Genomic DNA, 19,520 nt, shown 5'->3' with positions numbered 1-19,520 from the left:
TTCATGTGCTATTGCATCTATGAATTTTTAAACTCGGGAAGCTATGTTGAGATAAAATGAAATATATGGGAAAGGGAAACATGGCTGATATGTTTCTATTAGAGTGCAATGCGAAAATTGCATCTGCTTTATGTAAATTTTCAACAGTGGTAAAGAAAGTCAAAACTACATTAATTAAATTTACAGAGCCAAAAAAAGGTGAAGACCCAGGAGGTGAGACATAAAAATACAGATGGACTGAGAGAGATGAGAGGAAATAGACAGACCTTTACAACATGATTTTCAGCTTAGAAATATGCACGCGAGTACGATGGGGAATACTAGCCAAAAACAGATAGCTGGGTTAAAGGAAAACTTAATAAAACGTTGAGTCTGAAAAACCATACAGACCAAAGCCAGGAAATTACACAGTTGTGGATCCCGCAGTAACTGTAAATTAGCCCCATGGCATGTGTGTAATATTTCATATTCCGAGATGTGATGCTAACTTTCGCGGATAGACGTGTGTGTGTGTGTGTTTCATCTGAATTATGGTTGTAACAGGACAGAGGTGAAACAGGATGTGTGATGGGTCTCCTGCTCCTTTTCCCAAGTCATCGGGAGCCTGGGAGCCCGAGGAAAGACTTGGGAGGAGATAGGCTTTCGTTCAGTGTCATTATTTATCGGAGGAGCTCGAGGGTTGTGTCTTGATAATTGTGAAGTGCCGTGTTATGTCTGGGGTCTTGAAAAGTTGCCCTTAGCACCTCTGAGTTGACACCGGCCCTTGAACTTCCAAAGTCACACCTTCCGCCCCATCCCCTCTCTGCACTCTGCTGGGACCACTCTCACACCTCCAGGGCTTCCATGATAGCTCAGTTGGTAAAGAATCTACCTATGATGCAGGAGACCCCAGTTCGATTCCTGGGTCAGGAAGATCCCCCGGAGAAGGGATAGGCTTCCCGCTCCAATATTCTTGAGCTTCCCTGGTGACTCAGCTGGTAAAGATTCCTCCTGCCATGTGGGAGACCTGGGCTCAATCCCTGGGTTGAGAAGATCCCCTGGAGAAGGGCACAGCTACCCACTCCAGTATTCAGGCCTGGAGAATTCCATGGACTGTAATCTCATCTTACTGGACAAGCTCCATCCGGCTCTCCTCCCTTCCCCCCATTTCCTCATGCTATCACTGTACCCTGACCCCCATCATCCTCCCCCTTATCATCCCTAAAATCTCCTCACCTCAGAATCCAACCCCTGGGTTGAGAAGATCCCCTGGAGAAGGGCACAGCTACCCACTCCAGTATTCAGGCCTGGAGAATTCCATGGACTGTAATCTCATCTTACTGGACAAGCTCCATCCGGCTCTCCTCCCTTCCCCCCATTTCCTCATGCTATCACTGTACCCTGACCCCCATCATCCTCCCCCTTATCATCCCTAAAATCTCCTCACCTCAGAATCCAACCCCATACTGGACTCCCTCCCCCAAGGCTTCACTGAGTCTTGATTCCTCCTTCCGCTCCCCACCTACTATTGTAGGAATCACTCAGATGATAATCTCAAGCCTTTCCCCACCCAGTATTCCCTTTCCTCATGATCTCATATATTTCCACAGATTCACCCATCACTGGGTACAAACGAGCCTCTGAATAAATAGAGCTAGCCCACCTCTCCTGTGAGAAGGCATAGCCCTGGGGTCAGACGGCTGGGTTTGTAACCAAGTCCAAGTGCACACTGCTCACCTCACAACAGGCCTGTAAATCCAGAGAGGAGTTGCTGGGACAAGGAACTGCGACTTTATTTCGAAAGCCAGCAGACCGTGAAGATGGTAGACTCATGTCCTGGAGAACTGTCTTCCCAAAGTTAGAATTCGGGCCTCTTTTATCCTAAAAGGGGAGGGAGTAATGTCAGACATTTCCTGGTTCCAGCTAGACTCCAGAGGGGATGTATTAATTTCTTCTTGCCCACAGTCGTTCACAGGTGGGTCTGGTCAGGATATTTCCTGGGACCTAAACAAAGGTATTTTAACTTAATGCTCACCACCCGCGAGGCAGAGTTCCCAGAGCTGGGCCGTTATGTATGGCTTATAGACAACGTCCCTTTAGTGATTAACTTGTAATAGAATGCAGAGGACCTCATCTGTAAGCTGGGAGTTGCCATAGCGCCTGTCTTACCTGGATGCGGGAGGATGGGGGAAGCTGACTATGGAAAGGACTGAGCACACAGCAGGCTCTTTCCTTGTGGTCATGGCCTTCCTCATCCATCTCCACGTGGTGGTCATTACTGGGAGCTCCAAGTTCTCTGCAAAACCGGAACTTTCTGCAAGTCCGCCTCATTCAGCCTCAGGCTGGGGTTCCACCTCCCCTTCCTTACAGGCTCCTTCTTCTTCCTGCCCACCGCCTCTGTTGCCCTCTGACCAGTCAAGGCTCACCTTTGTCCCCCTGGCTGTTTCAGAGACCCTCTTTCTGTGGAATTTTTCAACCTGGTGACAGATTTCACATGGAGAGACAAAGGATGTGGAGTCAAACCCCCAGCTTAGTTGAATATTGAATATTGAATGTTGACATGCCACTTGCTTCGTATCTTTTCGAAAATAAAGTGTTAGCCATGCTGTTGAGTCTTCCTCATGGAACTCCCTGTCTCATTCCTCTTGAGCTAGAAGTATTCTCATTGCTTTCATGTTTACTATTCTCATGCATGTAATATGTATGTAGAAAATATAAATAATGGGCAATGTTGATTTTTGCAGGGTTTTGGAACTTTATATAGACTGTATGATATATACTCTTCCCCTCAAAACTGGATTGCTTTGGTTTTTTCCAAGACTGGTTTTTGAGGATTATCTATAGTGATGCATTTGTAGCTGACTCATTTTAGTCCTGTTTTCAGTTATATAAATATGTGTGTATGCGCTCTGCTGCCACTGCTGCTAAGTCACTTCAGTCGTGTCCGACTCTGTGCGACCCCATAGATGGCAGCCCACCAGGCTCCTTTGTCCCTGGGATTCTCCAAGCGAGAATACTGGAGTGGGCTGCCATTTCCTTCTCCAATGCATGAAAGTGAAAAGTGAAAGTGAAGTCACTCAGTCATGTCCTACTCTTCGTGACCCCATGGACCATAGCCCACCAGGCTCTTCTGTCCATAGAATTTCCCAGACAAGAATACTCGAGTGGGTTGCCATTTCTTTCTCCAGGGGATCTTCCCGACCTAGGGATCAAACCCATGTCTTCTGCATTGGCAGGCAGATTCCTTACCTGATGAGTCATCAGGGAATCCCCCAGTATAAATATGCCAGAATGCATTTCTCCTCCTATTGACAAACATTTAAGGTTTTGACTTTTGGTGAAGTTCAATCACCAAAAATGCTGTAGTAAACATTCCTGCACAGATTTCTGTATCTGGTTGTGAACATATATATGTATAACCAGAGCATACATATAACCGGAGCATATGTATGACCAGGATTGGAATGCCCATTGGAAATCTCTTAGCCTGTGGCTTTTCTTTGAACTCTGTTATGTTGTGTTTTAGTGCAAGTCTTCCATTTTAATGCGCACTCATTCGTTTCCCTGCATATTTTTTGCTATTTCATATCAACTTTTCTAAAAGCTAATCAGGGACTCTCCCACCTTTTCTTCCATAAGTGTTAAGTTTTGCCTTTCACCCGGAGGTCTCTGATCCAACCAGAAGTGATCTGTGTCTGAGGCTCGAAGCAGGTGGAACCGGATGTTTGCATCTGAACGAGCTCCTCCCCCACGGATTTGCAGGACTCCTAACCTCTGGGTCTCTAGTGCTGTCACTGGGATTCTGCACATCCAGGCCCCCAGTCACTGGGGTTGCGTCTGAGGGGTAGGGTCTGAGCAGTGGGTGGGGGTACTCTGTTAGCCAGGCTAAGAGGACCGTGAGCCTTTGCCTACAGGTGAGTGGCTTGAATATAGAGCCTGTCTGAGATGGTCCATAGTCTACTGCAAGGGAGGTTTTGTCCCTCTGCAGAGTCTCAAGAGTCCTGAGACCTTCAGTATAGCTAAGGCTAAGTGTCTAGAAGCTGGAATCTCTAGAGAACAATTGGGTCATCCACTGGTAGCCTCTTTTCCACTTTTAAATTGTTGTTGTTCCGTTGCAAAGTCATGTCTGACTCTTTGTGACCCCATGGACTGCAGCACGCCAGGCTTCCCTTCACTATCTCCCAGAGCTTGCTGAAACTCATGTCCATTGAGTCAGTGATGCCCTCCGACCATCTCATCCTCTGTCAACCCCTTCTTCTCCTGCCTTCAATCTTTCCCAGCATCAGGGTCTTTTCCAGTGAGTCAGCTCATTGCATCAGGTGGCCAAAGTATTAGAGCTTCAACTTCACCATCAGTCCGTCCCGTGAATGTTCAGGGTTGATTTCCTTTAGGATTGACTGGTTTGATCTCCTTGCTGTTGAAGGGACTCTCAAGAGTCTTCTGCAGCACCACAGTTTGAAAGCATAAATTCTTCGACACTTGGCCTTCTTTATGGTCCAGCTCTGACATCCATACATGACTACTGGAAAAAACCATAGATTTGACTATATGAACCTTGGTCATCAAAGACCTTCTTATAGAAATGATTGTTTCCTAACCTGTTGATGCCAGCCAAGATGCTGTGAAGACTAAGATGTTGGTTTTGCTTCATAGGTACCAACCTTAATAAGACTTGTCCTACTGAGAAATAGTAAGGACCATGAGACCCACTCGGACCCACAGCTGTTCCAGTACCAGACTCTTGTTTTTATGGACATGGCACTTTGTTGTCTGTTAATTTAGACAATGCACGCCTGCTCGCTGGGTCAGCACATTGCATCACCCTCTGGAACAATGACATTCCCATGAAATAGCCCAGTTATTAAATGCATCATTGAAAAATGTTGCATTTTAAGCAGAATGGAAAAAGACAAGGTCAGAAAAGTTGCAATAGAGTAGGACTTCTGAGCCAAAACTTGCAGCTGGATTATACATATCTAAAGGCTTGCAATTTATTAAAATAAAAGTTATTGAAATGCTAGCAAAATGGTAAAGAAAATACTAGAAAATTATGAGGAGCCATTAAAGCCACTGTCTGTTGAGAATATGGATCTCAGACCACAGGAGAGGCCCTGGCACTAGAGTCAGAGAGACCTAGGTTCAGATCCTGACTTAGTCCCTTACAGGTGAATTTGAATTGGCCACTTGTCCTTGAGCCTTAGTTGCCTCATCTGTAAAATGGGAGCAGTTAGTGTATCTCTTGTAGGGGGGTTTTGTGGGGCTTAGAAACAATATATGTGGGAGTGCCCAGGAAGAGAGGTTTAATAGAAGAGAAGCAGAAACCAAACCCATCTCTTACACAAGCCTGAGGCAGGTGGTGTCACTTAATGAAAGTAGGAAAGGCTAGGGGAGGAGTGGGGAGGTGGGAGGGTTGATTTTCAGTTACTCAGTCAGTTCAGTTTTAGATGCTCAGTCGTGTCTGATTCTTTCCGACCCCATGGACTGCAGCACACCAGGCTTCCCTGTCCATCACTAATTTCAGCTGCTAATACACATCTATTATTTGGGAAGCCCCTGTGGGGAATTTGGAGCTGGTGCAGGGTGTGTTGGCAGATCCTTGTGTACATCCAGCAGTGTGTCCATGGAGATGAGAAGGTGCCCGCAACACACATTGTGAGTGGGTGGAGATGAGGCCCTGGAGGCATGGATGGCCCTCCTCCTTCCCCGAGTCTCTACAAAGGGACCTTGAGGTTGGTACGTACCGAGTGCTCCAAAACCTTGGAGAAGGGAAGGCAGAATAGTTGTTGCTGTGAATTTTCTAGCTTCAAGAAATAAATTTACTTTAAAAGTAGAAAGCATAGTTTTCATTTCTCAATCTGGTCCTGGGGATGGGTCATTTGCAATTCTCGTTTGGTTATCATAAACTGTTTATGAAGTCAGATCTTTTCTTCCCAAGACTCTTTTTTTTCTCTTAAAAAAAAAATAGCAATCTGAACTTTGGTTGGAGGAGCTGTAAAAAGTAACAGCAAGAGTGAGAGAGAGAGGAAAAAACTGCAGAAGGGCTCCCTGGAGGGCTGCAGGCTGCTGTTCAGTTTCAGTTGCAGTTGTCAGAGGTAAAGAAAACAGTGGAGAAAATGTCTCATCGAGGGTCCCGGGCTGCTCTGCTCCAGGAAGGCAGCAGAGGGCTGGAGTGCAGCCAGAGGCCGGGTGGGGGCTCAGACACGGTGCCCCGCGCCAGCCCTGAGCTCACTGGCGGCTCTAAGTCATCTTACAGGCAGAGCTGTTTCCAGATCAGATGTTTGGGGGTTGGGAGAGCTAGGAAGACTTCAAGGAAGGGAGGAGCACTGGCTTATTTTCGAAGGTTTGCTCGGGGCTCTGGTGGCATGGATCATCTGTGAGTGCAGCTGACAGTGAGCTGGGTACCACAGGCCCTCGAAGGGAAGAGGTTCCATTGTCCTGGTCCTGGCCACTCAGGGGAAACTGAGGCAGGCAGAGGGCAGTGGCCCCATGCAGGTGTCACCGTCTAAAGCTTAGAGGCACAGCTCCCTCCCGGCTCTGTGTGAACCCGAAGACCTTGCTCCGTCCACCTGCTCAACTGCTGAGAAATCCCCCAGAACAGCAAGAGTTGGTAGCCCGAGGCTGCCACCCAGGGGCAAGGACTCTGCCCCCCCACCCCCAGCAAATGCTCTCGGTGACTCATGGAGGAGAAGAAGACGGTGGTCCTGTCCGCAAGGGGAATCCTTCTTGTCCCTTCTGTGTCCATTCTGGGATCTAGATTGAGAAGCACCCCCAAGAGATCCAGTGGGTTGGAAATATGGAAACCTTGATCCAGGTAGGATCCGCCTGAAACCTGAATCAGCGAAACTGTAGTGTGATTGAAGCCTGGTGATCCACGGCCCCTCTGTTTCCCCCCAACAATGCCCACTCCTGCCCCTCTAAGCTCCCACCTCAGGGATTGGTCATCTAATGTGTAGTCTCCACACCAGATATGTATTCTTGACTGTTAAGTCCACTTTTCTTAATTAATGAAACACCTCTGACAGTGGATGAGGGAGACACACATACCCTGGAAGTCCAGGGATGTATCCTGTAGCATTCACTGCATCTCCAAGTTCATATGTATTTGAACACTCTGGTTTTACCAATATGAAATGATCCATTTTTCAAATCTTTGGGCAAGATTGAAGATCCAGGAAAATATGACCTTTTAATCAGGTGGTTTTTATTCTAATTTAGAATATACGTGTCTTTCAGGTCCCACTTGGAGTTTTAAAGATACTGTAATTGCCCCAAGGAGTGACTGCTGAGGCCTTTCTTGTGGGATGAAGGATGTCCCAGTTGGGATGTGTGTCTCAGCGCACACATCATATTAATTACCTGGTTCCTGTTGTCTGCCTCTTCATTCATGGGGAGGTGGTCCCTCACCAGGTCCCTCCCAAAGGAAGCCCCTCACCCCTCACACATAGGGAGGGAGTTGGGTCCCTGGGGAGGTTGCAGTATTGATTTTCTTCTGTAGAAAAGGGACTGGGAAGAACGATTTATGGGAAGTCCTGGCCACTCGGTGATGCACCAGGCAATCTAGGTCTCCTCCTCCAGGTAGGGGAGCAACTGCCGTGGATGCCTCCTGCATGGCTATCACGGCGTCCAGAATCCACCCCACAACAGGAAACACAGACCGACCTTGCCCAACTCAGGCTCCTCCAGCCTCGTTTCTAGAACCTTCTCTCGTCTGTCACCACGTCCGTGGGTGGCTGGTCCTGTGCACCATGGACACTGTGTGTGTGTGATGAGGAGCCCGCAGAAGTTTCTGCATGCTCTAATCCCTGGCCACTTGTTTCACGGCACCCTGGTCTGTCCAGATACGGTGCTGTGTTACATCCAGACCGTCTCTACCCTCTCTGGGCTCTCACCAGCTGTGGCAAGCCTCTGATTTACTGCAAGAGGTTCCTCTGCAGCTGGCATGTGTGCTCAGTCGTGTCCAACTCTTTGTGACCCCATGGACTGTAGCCCGCCAGGCTCCTCTGTCCATAGGATTTTCCAGACAAGAATACTGGAGTGGGTTGCCATTTCCTTCTCCAAGGGCTCTTCCTGGCCCAGGGATCAAACTGGAGTCTCCTGCATTGGTGGGTGGATTCTTCACCACTGAGCTGCCAGGGAAGCCCATGCATTTGGCACCCAACCCAAGAGTCCTCACTAGCTAAAGATGGGTTAACTGAGGGTGCCTTCTTCCTAGTGGGGCTGTTAGCACATCAAAAGGATGCCTCACTCAGTAGTGTATGTGGCTGGGGAGAAGGGAGTAAGTAATGCTGTTCATCACCTAGTCCAGTTTAATAAACCTTTTTTTTTTTTTTAATGCTAAGAGAATAAGAACAATCTAACTAAATCTCAATTTCAATACCAATAGCTGTGGCCTTGGCAGAGATTTCAGTACCTCGAACTTAGTCAATATGTGAAAATCAAGACACTAGAAAATCTTTCTGGAGACACACCCTCAAAATCAGTTATTTCCACAATATGTTTTAACAGCTCCAAGTTTTAAAAACCAACGACAAAACCATACTTCCAAATTCCCACATAACCTTTGTCAACTGGGTTCAAAGATTATTTTCCTCATTTCCCTCAGCCATGAGAGTTCTTACTGATGTTTCATAACCCACTTTAAATAGCACATACATGATTGTTATCAAATATTATTTTTACTTTTGTCAAAAAGCATTTCCCAGCTTTATTGAGACACAGTTGACATCTAACATCGTATGTCAAGGGGTACATACAGCATGTCGATTTGATCCACATACGTCTTGAAAAATGATTACCATCACAGCATTAGCTAACACCTCCAGTTTATCAGATAATTGTCATTTCTATAAGACTTTATTTTTAAGTGACTGTATTCTTTGATAAATATACCAGCCGGTAATGATCCAGGATGTAGTAGCCCCACAAATGTAGCTTTCACAAGCCTGCCTTCTGCTGCTCCATCAACCTGGGATAGGTTTGGAGGAGGAAGGCGGGACCTGCAGAAAGAACCTGGATAATTCAGCATCTCCCTGTGGTTTGCTTGGGCTGCTGTGGCTGGGCGGGTGAGTTCAATTTTCCTTCTATGTTAATGCTTTCTGTATGAGAAATGGGAACTAGAGATAGCCAAAGAGCTATGAAAACTACAGTGCACTCCCTCTGAGAGACCTCTGCATGCGTTTTTCCTGACATGTGATCTCACAGTGGGTCCAGTGGTCGGTGGTCTGCATAGTCTCAGTGGATCAAGACCTGGAGTGATACACTGTGTTTGAGGCCTGTGAATTGTTTTTTTTAAGCTGAGGAGATTCCAAAACAGAACACACAAAAGCCATCATATGCATCAATGTATATGGACATATACACAGCATGTAACACTTAAAGAGGCAGTGTAACTCTGGGTGGGCAGCATCGGGAGATTGCATCTCAGGTTCAGTTCTGAGACTTGGGCTAATCCTGCTTCCTTTCCCATTCCCACTCCTGTTGCCGTGAAGGGGTTTGAAGTGCTTTATAAAAGAGGAGACAAAACTCATCAACCTATCAGGGTGGAGACAAGAGCTGATGGAGATCATGATGAGGGGCTCTCACCACCGGTTGGTCCCCTTGACATTCTTCCTGAGTGTGTATTTCAGCTTTCATTGAACTTAATAACCTTCTTTTGCTTAAGGGGTGTTTTATACTGATTGAATTACATTTCTCTCTCTCAGCAGTGTTAATGCATGTGTCACTTCTGGTTTTTGCAGGCAACCATGGTTCTGAGCTCTGCGCACTTTTGGCTGGGATTATTTCTGGTTCCCACCGCATGTCTGATCGAAGACGTGGCATGGAGAGCGTAAGTGAGAGATTAAGTGATACCCCAGGTCTTGTCCTGTGTCCTCTATTAGTCTTTAGCAAGCCCCTCCGTAGGGTGTTAGATGCTGTGAGATTTCTGAAGTCACAGGTCTCCTGCCACCTGCCACAGCAGATATAAAGGATGTTGGCTTGTTTTGTTTTCTTTTAACCTGTGCTTCACCTTGATAGGAGAATATAGTAGAATAGGAGTCAGACTGTGTGAATGTCAAGAGAGGTGTTGCTTGTACAGGATTATAAGGGAGAATTTCTGAGTACAGATCCATTCCACCAGGGTTAAGAAGCGTAACTCAAAATTCATTGATTTTTTAAAAAAAATTTAGCTGTGTTGGGTCTTAGTTGCGGCACACGAGAGCTTCATCGCATCATGCAGGATCTTTCTTTGTGTTGCATGAAGTCTGCAGTTGTGATGTGAACTCCATAGTTGCAGTGTGAGGACTCAGCTCCTCCAGGCATGTGGGATCTTAGTTCCCTGGCCAGGGATTGCACCAGCATCCCCTGTATTACAAGGCAGATCCGTAACCACTGGATCACTAGACAAGCCCCTCAAAATTCATTGATTTTTATCAATGCTGAGTGATCACAAATATAGTCTGGCTTTAAACTCCATGCTTAAAGGGAAATTGTGTGTATATGTACGTCATTTCAAATCACCAGATGCTTAGAATCAAGTAGTCTTTGTTTTTCCAAATTACTCCCAGTAAGAATCCTTCAAATATAATTTTCCTGAAGTGTCAGTTTACAAGTCTATGAGAAGATTAATCACAATGACAAAATTATTACATAGGTTCAATAGGAAATAACTTATGCTCCATTTTTGTTTGTGTTTCAAAATATATTATTTTCTAACTATCTTATTTACAATGTGAAAAAAAGCTACAAGGCTCCAAGATAAAATTTATTTCATCTGCAAGGAAAAGAAGGAATACTGCAAAAGAGGTCAGGTTAATTTTTGAGGACAGGGTTAGACCTGATGACTTATACTGTTGCCAACTTCCCTGAAAATCGAGACTCCTGGATTGGTATTACTTTGGGCAAAGCATAATTATTTGGCGTCTCTAAGGTAGAGAATTGAGACTTGATTCCAAACCTTCCAGGAGAAGACATCAGATTTTATTTTTCTCTCTCCCTTCCTCCCACACTCAATGAGAACTGCTCCTACCTGACAGGTAGGAGTGTATTTTGAAAAAAATCTTCATCTTGGCATTATCTTGATAACCAATGATCTGCAGAGAGAGAAGGTGGGAGAGAGGATTTTATAGCACATATTTTGGGTGTTTTCTTTTTTTCCTTCTCTTCACTAAGCTCTATAACTGTTAGTGAAAATTAAATAACTGTGATTTCTCAAAAACTTTGATTTATCACTACTCCCATTTTATCTGCTAAAACTGTGTTCTATAAATAGCAGAATTTGAATCCTTGGAAATCAAACTATGATATCCAAGAAAGATGTTTTCTTAATCTAATAAATGAACTGAAAGAAAATCTGAGTTCTATGACTTGTGCTCATAACACAGCCCAATTATGGCACAATACATTGTCTTGCCAAATTTCTTCAGTTTTGCAAGATCATCAAGTTAGTTTTAGGTAAATAGAATGTGGTCTTAATTACATCAGATCACTTTTTAGTGTATAGTTTGAGACTAGTAACTTGATTATAAATTAATCTTGGTCTCTTTTAATTCAACTATCAAATTAATGTCATGAAAAAATTTTATTAGTACACAATTTTAAATTTATTTTTAATTGAAGGATAATTGCTTTACAATATTGTGTTGGTTTCTGCCATACATTTTTTGCTGAGACTGATATATTTGCTAAGTGAGATGCTGGCAGGAGTATCTTTCTACCATTTCAAAAGAGAGTATTTGCAGATTGTAATATCTCTGCCACCTCCTCTGTTTTCTGGATCATTTCTAATACATTCCAAGGAAGAGTTCCCTGTCTGCATGAAGCAAATTATCTGTCCTCTCCAGCGGGATTTTTCGGGGGGGGAGGGGTCCTGGCACTGTCAGATTAGCGCTATTTACATTTTAACAAGGACACTGCTTCCAGCTCCACCATATGGAAAGGGAAGTCACTTCTTTCCAAGGCAGTTGCCAACCAGGTAGGCGCAGGAAAGGCCCCTCTGAATTCCAGACCCATCTCCTGAAATGCATTTTTGTCTCATTTAATTTGGATTGTATGGCGTGTATAGCCTCTGACCCAGAGTGTTTGCCCAAAATATATGACCAATAATACATAGTTAATGTCTAAACTATAGTTATCCCTCTCCTCAAAAGCAAGAATTCGGCAAGTTTCTTTGGACATTTTGCTTCTGATCAAGGAGTCCATCTTTTATCTCCTATTATACTCCCAGCCTGAAATATTTATTGTTGAGTCAAGTAAATTCGGGGGCTTTCCTGATATCTCAGCTGGTAAAGAATCCGCCTGCAATGCGGGAGGCCTGGGTTCGATCCCTGGGTTGAGAAGATCCCCTGGAGAAGGGAAAGGCTACCCACTCCAGTATTCTGGCCTGGAGAATTCCACGGACTGTACAGTCCATGGGATCACAAAGAGTCAGACACGACTGAGTGATTTTCACTTCACTTCACTGCAAGTAAATTCAGAGTCTTCTCCCAGGGAAAGTGTATTATGAGTTGCTTACCTCTAATGAGGCCATGATCCTTACCTGTCATTTCTCTTTCTTCAGCTTTACAAAGCTGTCCTGTTTTTCCTTCCTACACACTGAACAAGAACATTAATCCCAATTGTCCAGAAAATTGCCCGTCATTTGGTTCAGACTGTAGAATGTTTCTTGTCACATGATGTGCCAGGCTGCACCCTGGACTCTGGAGAAGAGAGCTTGTGTGACATGATAGGGAGTCAGGGGCAGCTGGAGGGCTGGCTCTGATGAATCAGCTTGAGGCAGTGTCTGGAACCTTCTGTAAATTTGCTGTGATTCTTTCATCTTGCCTTGGGCCAGTCTTAAGACCTTTTAGTTTTATTTTGAGATTTGGTGGTTAACTCTATTTTAAAAACACTTTCAAATTCCAGCGCAAAGCAGTCCTGCCTTTTCACATACAGGGAGTCCCTTACATACAAACGAGTCCCTTTCCAAGAGTGTGTTTGCTAAATCCAATTTGTTCATACGTCCAACAAAGTTAGCCTAGGTACCCAACTATAAATAACATAATCAGCTATATAGTACTATAGTGATCTATAGTACTGTTAACACAAGTAATACATTAAAAACAAAACAAAAAATAAAACATTTTTAATCTTACAGTACAGTACCTAGTAGTACAATAGCAGGCACACAGGGGCTGGCATCGAGTGAACAGACAAGAAGAGTTACTGAGCAGCAGAGGGAGAGGAGGTGGGAGATGGTAGAAGTGAAGGGTCGTCAGCAGCAGGAGGCGGGAGGCCAGCTGCAGTGTCCCTCACACCTGATGTGGATGGAGCAGGTGCTGGCTCCGTGCTGGAACCCAATACACATTCTCATCTTTGAAAGTTCGCAACTTGAAGGTTCGTATATAGGGGACTTAACTGTGCATTTCTGTGCACCCAGGTTGCTCTGTCTTCCTGCATTTTCCCTCTTTCTTCATCCAGTCTCTCTCCCATTTTCAGGACTGCACAGTTAAGCGTAAGGAAGAAAAAATAGCATGAGACAATTTGGTGATTTTTTTCAGTGAAGCCTATCAAATTTCTGAATGAAAATTCATTATTAAACTATGTTAAGGCAGATTTGGACTTCACAAAAAAAACTTCTTCTGTTACTCTGTTAACCAGAATTTTCATGAGGGACTAAACTAAAACATCTTTTATTAAAATAATTGATGATAGATGCTACCTGGCTAATGAATATTTTTATTAGATGCATGCAGTTTAAATTATCCAGAACTACTTTAATATCCTTTAGCTCACGTGCTTCCAAAGTGTTTACCCATGACAACATTCTTAGGTAAGCTCCCATGTATTTATGCTCATAAAGCAACAATTCACTTACGTTGCTTTATAAAAATAATATAAAGCTCAAGGCCACAGAACTCAGGGACCCATCTCTTTTTATCTAACTGTATCTCCTATACCTTACCAGTCAGCACACAGTACATTCGGCAAGTCCAGAATGACTTCATTTCCTTATTATAATCTCCGATAGGCAGTTAAGTGGAAATAAAAGGTAATAAGAAATTTCTGTGTACAACGGGGCCTTGATTTAAAAAAAAAAAAAACAAAAACCTTCCAACTAGACTAATTTCTTTTGAGGCACATTCTATTTACATTTTCATCCACATTTAGAATCTAATGTGTCCTTCTGACTTGTTCTCCTTCCATAAGGAAAAAAAGAAAAAGGAGTCCAGGAAAAAAATTTCAGAAACAAGAAGATGAAAAGTTCAGGGTTTTAGGCCAACTTACTTATTTCAAAAATCTCTGATAACCTGGAGAATACCTTTCACTCTCTCTGAAGGTTCAGTGTGGACTGCCACACACTCTTACAGGGTCTAAGCACCCCCACCTGCTCTTCTGTGCTCACCTGGCCTCTGGACATGGGGTTGGGGGAGGAGCCCTGGGAAACAGCCATCCACAGGTAATTGGGTTCACACTGCCCAAGCTGTGATTCAGAACAAACCCAACCCCAGCTCATGGTGAGACCTGATTTCCTTGCCAGTGGTTACTACTTAGTGGCTGGCTTTTTGAAACTTAGAAGTATTAGATTTTAGTCGATGACAAATGTAGACTTTGGCAGGGGAGGTCTTGAATCATTGCTCTAAGTAAGGCCTTATTAGGTAAAGATTCTTGAAGAAAAATATTTTTAGCTATTTTTATTTATTTACTTGATTGCACTGGGTCTTAGTTGCGGCACATGGGATCTTCAGTCTTCGTTGTGGCATGTGGAATTTTTAGTTGCAGTGGGCAGGATCTGGGATGCCCTGGTGGCTTCTCTGGTGGTAAAGAATCCGCCTGCCAATGCAGGAGACTCAGGTTTGATCCCTGGTTCAGGAAGATGCCCTGGAATGGCAACCCACTCCAGTATTCTTGGCTGGAGAATTCCATGGACAAAGGATCCTGGTGGGCCACAGTCCATGGGGTCGCAAAAGAGTCAGACACAACTTAGGGACTAAACAGCAACCACAAATTCAGGATCTAGTTCCCTGACCAGAAATTGAACCCAGGGCCCCTGCATTGGGAGCTCAGAGTCTTAGCCTCTGGACCACCAGGACAGTCCCCAAAAACATGGTGTTAAATTGCTAGCATCAACTCTACTGCAGTGCTCCAGGCAGGAAGACTAGCCATGTTCTCATACTGGTTAACTTCCCAGGCTGACTCCCGGGAACTAGCCTTGTGGAAATACTACAAAATTGCTGAATAACTCTTGGGTATGAATGCATTTTCATCTACTGGGGACGTAAACAAGGCCTAGTAGAATCAACATGCTTACTTCCTTCTTGAGCAATTTTATGAATGAGTGAAAACTGGCAGCTTCAGTCCCATGGGTCAAAGTCTCTTTTCTCTTGGCCCAAGGTGTAGGTTTCTGGTGCTCTGTGCCCTGTGGTCCAGCCTTCCTGTTTCAAGCCTACTTCTTCGTGTTTCCCTTCCCCTACCCCAACCCAGAGAATAACACTAGGGGCTGGTCTAGAGGTTGATGAGCACTGCTTGCTCTGTGGGCGAGAAAGGAAGAAGGAAAGGAGGATGCTGGAGTCAAGACATTACTGAAACAGTAAGGACAAGCCAGACACACTCCACAGGACCCGTGTATCTGGGGTGAATCCAAGTCGAGTGGGGCTGGCTGTTTACCCAGATGGCTCTTATCAATACAGCCCAGAAGCCCAGTTGAGATCAAAGGTAGACGTTGGGCCTGGCATATTCATTCATAGTGAACAGTGTCACGTTCTTTTTGTCTTCTTTCCAGCAGAAAGTTAAACATTTTCTCATTTCTTGTTTAAATGAAAATTCCCCTGTCTCCGCTTTGAACTGCAGTGTTTTAATCGCCCCTGAGTCTCAGGACACTGCTTGGTGTGGTTAAGGAATTATGTGTGAAAACTGTGTGGTTCAGTTCTTGTTTCCTGTGGGGAAATGAATGACCTACACTTACACAGAGCCTCCGCTCTGACTCTCCACCGGAAATGAACTTGGGGTGTCAGCAGACAACTGGGCGCTGTCTTCCCAGACTCCTTGAAGGTGGAAGGTGGATGGGAGCACGTGGTTCCGTGGGGCAGCTCAGGTCTCCAGAAGGTTCCATTGTGTTGTGCCATGTCTTTGCAGACACACTCAATTTGGTTCTGATTCTGTCTCTGAGTCTGGGTGCTTGATGGGCAGCCCACATGCACTTCTGCAGAAAAACTAGAAAAAGTTTTTCAGAAAAACACTGCCCTGTGCTGCTCTGCTAGAGTTGTTTGCTTTTTTACAGTTTCTCTTTTCTCATTTCTAACCTGTATCTCCATCAGTGCCCTTTCTTCGCCTGTATGGCTTCCAACCAGCCATTCTCTGTTTAATCTCAATTTTAGGAAGACCTTTGCAATCAGACACTTATTGAAACATTGTGAGGTGTTTCTTAGTTTAATCAGGAGAAGGTGCAGGTAACTCTTTCCGCAGGTCAGGGAGAGAGTTTGAGATTTACAGGCTGGAAAGGCCAGCCTGTTTTGCTACTGTGTTTGTTGTTTTACACTGCTGAGGTCTGCAAGAGAAGGAAGGAAATCTGTGCCCGGATATTTGTGTTGACCCAAATTTCAGGTCAAGGGTTTGGCGTGATGACAGTGACCTCTGGCATCATTAACTCCATTTTGCTGTGACTTTTTTTACCCTAAAAGGAGAGAGAAGACTGTTTCCCCCGGGCTCTTGACCTTACAGTTGGGGCACAGTCCAAAGAACCTGCATGTGTCCACTTGGGTGAGGATTAGAACATCTTCTGGTCTTTAGGTCCTGCAGTAGAGAGCTTTCGAGGTAGACCTGTGACCCTGCAGGAACCCTGGGCTTCTGTCTGGACTTGGAGGACATAAGCCAGCTCTGCAGCCACAAGCAATGCTCTTAGGGGATCATTTGCTGACACCCATGGCCTGGGCCCATTCCGCAGGACTTGGGGTGCTTCCCAGGTTGCAGAGGTGGAGCCCTTGCCAGGGACAGGGCTGGCGCATGTTCCACGGTGTCCCTGAGCCCCAGCCCGGGTCAGAGGACATCAGAGAGGGCCCATGGGGGAGCAGCCTGTTGTCACGGCTGAGTTCACATGTCATGTTCTTCTTGTCTTTTCCTTGGACACAGGGCCAAGCACACCTGCAAGAAAACACTGCTGGAGGAGGTGCAGGAGCTGGAGACGAAGTCCAGAGTGATGGGCAGAGCAATGCTCCGGGACAGTAACGGAAAGAGGTGGGCAGCACCAGGCCAGGGTCCCCAGGACCCCCTCTCCTTTTCCCTATCTCTCCTTCTGGGGTTTCCCTTCCTCTTCTTGGTTTTCAATGTGAGCACATGATGGATGAAATAGAAACCATGTCCTCTTAAGGGCAACATGAAATCTGACTTTCAGGTCCCTGGGCCTGCCCCCAGGTGAAACAGAGCCTTATATGGGGTCTGGACATGCAGAAAATAGAAATAGCATTGTGATCTTCAGGTGGAGAAGTGCTGTGTCAGCAATATTAGCAAAGCATGTTTAAAAGCCAGGCTTTTTGCTCTCAGCCCCAGTGATGTGCTAAATGGTATCTGCCCTGAAGTTCTGCTCATCGAAGAATGCATTTTGTGTAGATTCTGTTCATTCCAAGTATACCCAGGGTTTGTTTTGTTTTTGATGAATTATTTTTTGCTCCTGGTGTTGAGACAGCATCATGTGACCTACTGGTTGGTCCAGCAAAGCAGGGGCTGCCCCCTCCCCCACCCCCCTTATTTCTTACAGAGCCTCAGTGGCCCCTACTCCTCCCCTAACTGCTGGGCATGTGAGTAGGTTTGGTTTAATTGTGTGTGTTAAAATGTTATCAGATTTCATCTGGTTAAAATTTACTGAAGGAAACTGACCTGAGCCCAAGGACAATGTGGTAATAGGAGGTAATAGGTAATAGGAGGCCTTGGCCACCTTAGGGGCACGGAGGTCCAGGAGATTATGAGCACGGCTCCCCTCTAACTACTTGGAAGGGGTCCTAGAACTAGCTACTCAAGAAACAAAAATCTAGAGGTGGAGTACTTCCAGAGACTCTCTGATATTTGTTCTGTTTTATTTAGGTTCTGTCTTCTTGTACCATCTTTCAAAGCAATGAAATCAAAGCATTTTTGTTTTGTGTTGCTTTTAGGAAGGGGAATGCAAATATTTTGAGAAGTATCAGGAATATCATCTCAAATGGCTAGATATTTTAGGAAAGGGGCTGAAGAGTATAGGATTGAAGGCTCTGTGGTTGAAGTTGTGATTTTTTGTGTGTATTTATGACATTTTTCCTGAGTCCATTAGCATAAGACTTTATCAGTCAGCTGGACAAAAATCTCTGTCTGAAGCTGTGACTGGTGGGGGCAGGATTGGGCTTTCAGGTGGTCTGTGTATAACTGATACACAGGCCACACAGCTAAGGATGAGCAGGCCTCTTCTCCCCATTGGACAGCAGACACAGGGCTTGTGTCTAGGTTGTCAAGGACCCACAAAATTCTTTAATCTCCAAAAACAACATGTCCATAGCTTCTAAAAATAGGGAGATGCCTCTGCAAATTGAAATTAATACATGGATGTCAGTCTTAATAACTGTCAAGCGAAATAAGCACACTGTTTTATCCTATTTGCAAAAAAATTTACAGGCTCTCCTGTTTCTCAAGAATTCTCCCATATATACACAGTGATTGCTAAGAGATCATGAGTCATTTCTGAGGACAATGAGACTTTCCAAGCAAAATTCTAAAACTCTTCTCAAACACTGGACAGGAAAACATTGCAAGAAAGGCAGTGTAAGACAACCCTTCACCAAGTCTGAGCTGACCTGGGTGGGATCTCCGGCCCGTGGGGTCCTCAGAACAGGCCTGGATGGGGGGTTAGCGGCACAGGGGACGTCTGGAAGACGCGGCGATCCCAGGCGGCCTCTGGCTTGAGAAGTCGAAAGAGGCTGCCCACTGGAGACAGGATGGAAGACAGAGCTGTGAGGATGGGGATGCACAGAAAGGATGAGAGCCTGTGTGGCAGAGGCTCGAGTCAGGGAGGATGTGTGCAGGGAGGATCACAGAGCTCTGAGCCTGTGTCCGAATCCTGGCTCAGCCATGGCAAGCCCTGCAGTCTTGGGCGAGAGATTTCCTATAAGGAGACTATCTTCATCTGTTAGAGATGGAGACTCATGGAGGGTGGGAGGTGTTAGAATTTATGAAACTGAGTTTATGACAAGTGACAGCACATTGACCAGTGCTGTGATCAGTTGCTGAGTCCTGTCCGACTCTTTGCGACCCCTGGACTGTAGCCCGCCAGGCTCCTCTGTCCATGGGATTCTCCAGGCAAGGATACCGGAGTGTGTTGCCATTTCCTTCTCCAGGGGATCTTCCTGACCCAGGGATCAAACCTGAGTCTCTGGCCAGCAAAAGGTCGGGGGCTGGGCTTTGGTTTGGCAGGAAGGTTGTGATATTGAAGGGTGTCGTGGGCCCTCAGCTTGTGGTTGGTTAAAAAAAAAAAAAGTAAATTAAAAAATACTTATTTTTTATGGAAGTATAGTTGATTTACAATGTGTATTAGTTTCAGGTGTATAGCAAAGTGATTCAGTTATACA

At 45.2% G+C, this 19,520-nt stretch overlaps 1 protein-coding gene across 2 annotated transcripts in view; it reads left to right on the top strand.

Moving 5' to 3' along the window:
* The window catches only part of LOC133049456 (phospholipid-transporting ATPase IB), a 458,918-nt gene that overhangs the window by 384,843 nt on the left and 54,555 nt on the right, over positions 1-19,520 (top strand). For both annotated transcript variants that reach the window (XM_061133472.1, XM_061133471.1), the window contains 2 exons: positions 9,717-9,805; positions 17,062-17,166. In XM_061133472.1, the coding sequence (XP_060989455.1) occupies positions 9,717-9,805; positions 17,062-17,166 (194 nt within the window). The remainder of the gene's footprint in view (positions 1-9,716; positions 9,806-17,061; positions 17,167-19,520) is intronic.

The sequence above is a fragment of the Dama dama genome, chromosome 30 (genome assembly GCF_033118175.1).
Source record: "Dama dama isolate Ldn47 chromosome 30, ASM3311817v1, whole genome shotgun sequence".
Lineage (NCBI taxonomy): Eukaryota > Metazoa > Chordata > Mammalia > Artiodactyla > Cervidae > Dama > Dama dama.
The sequence above is the reverse complement of the archived record's forward strand: the minus strand, read 5'-3'. Positions and strand labels throughout refer to the sequence as shown.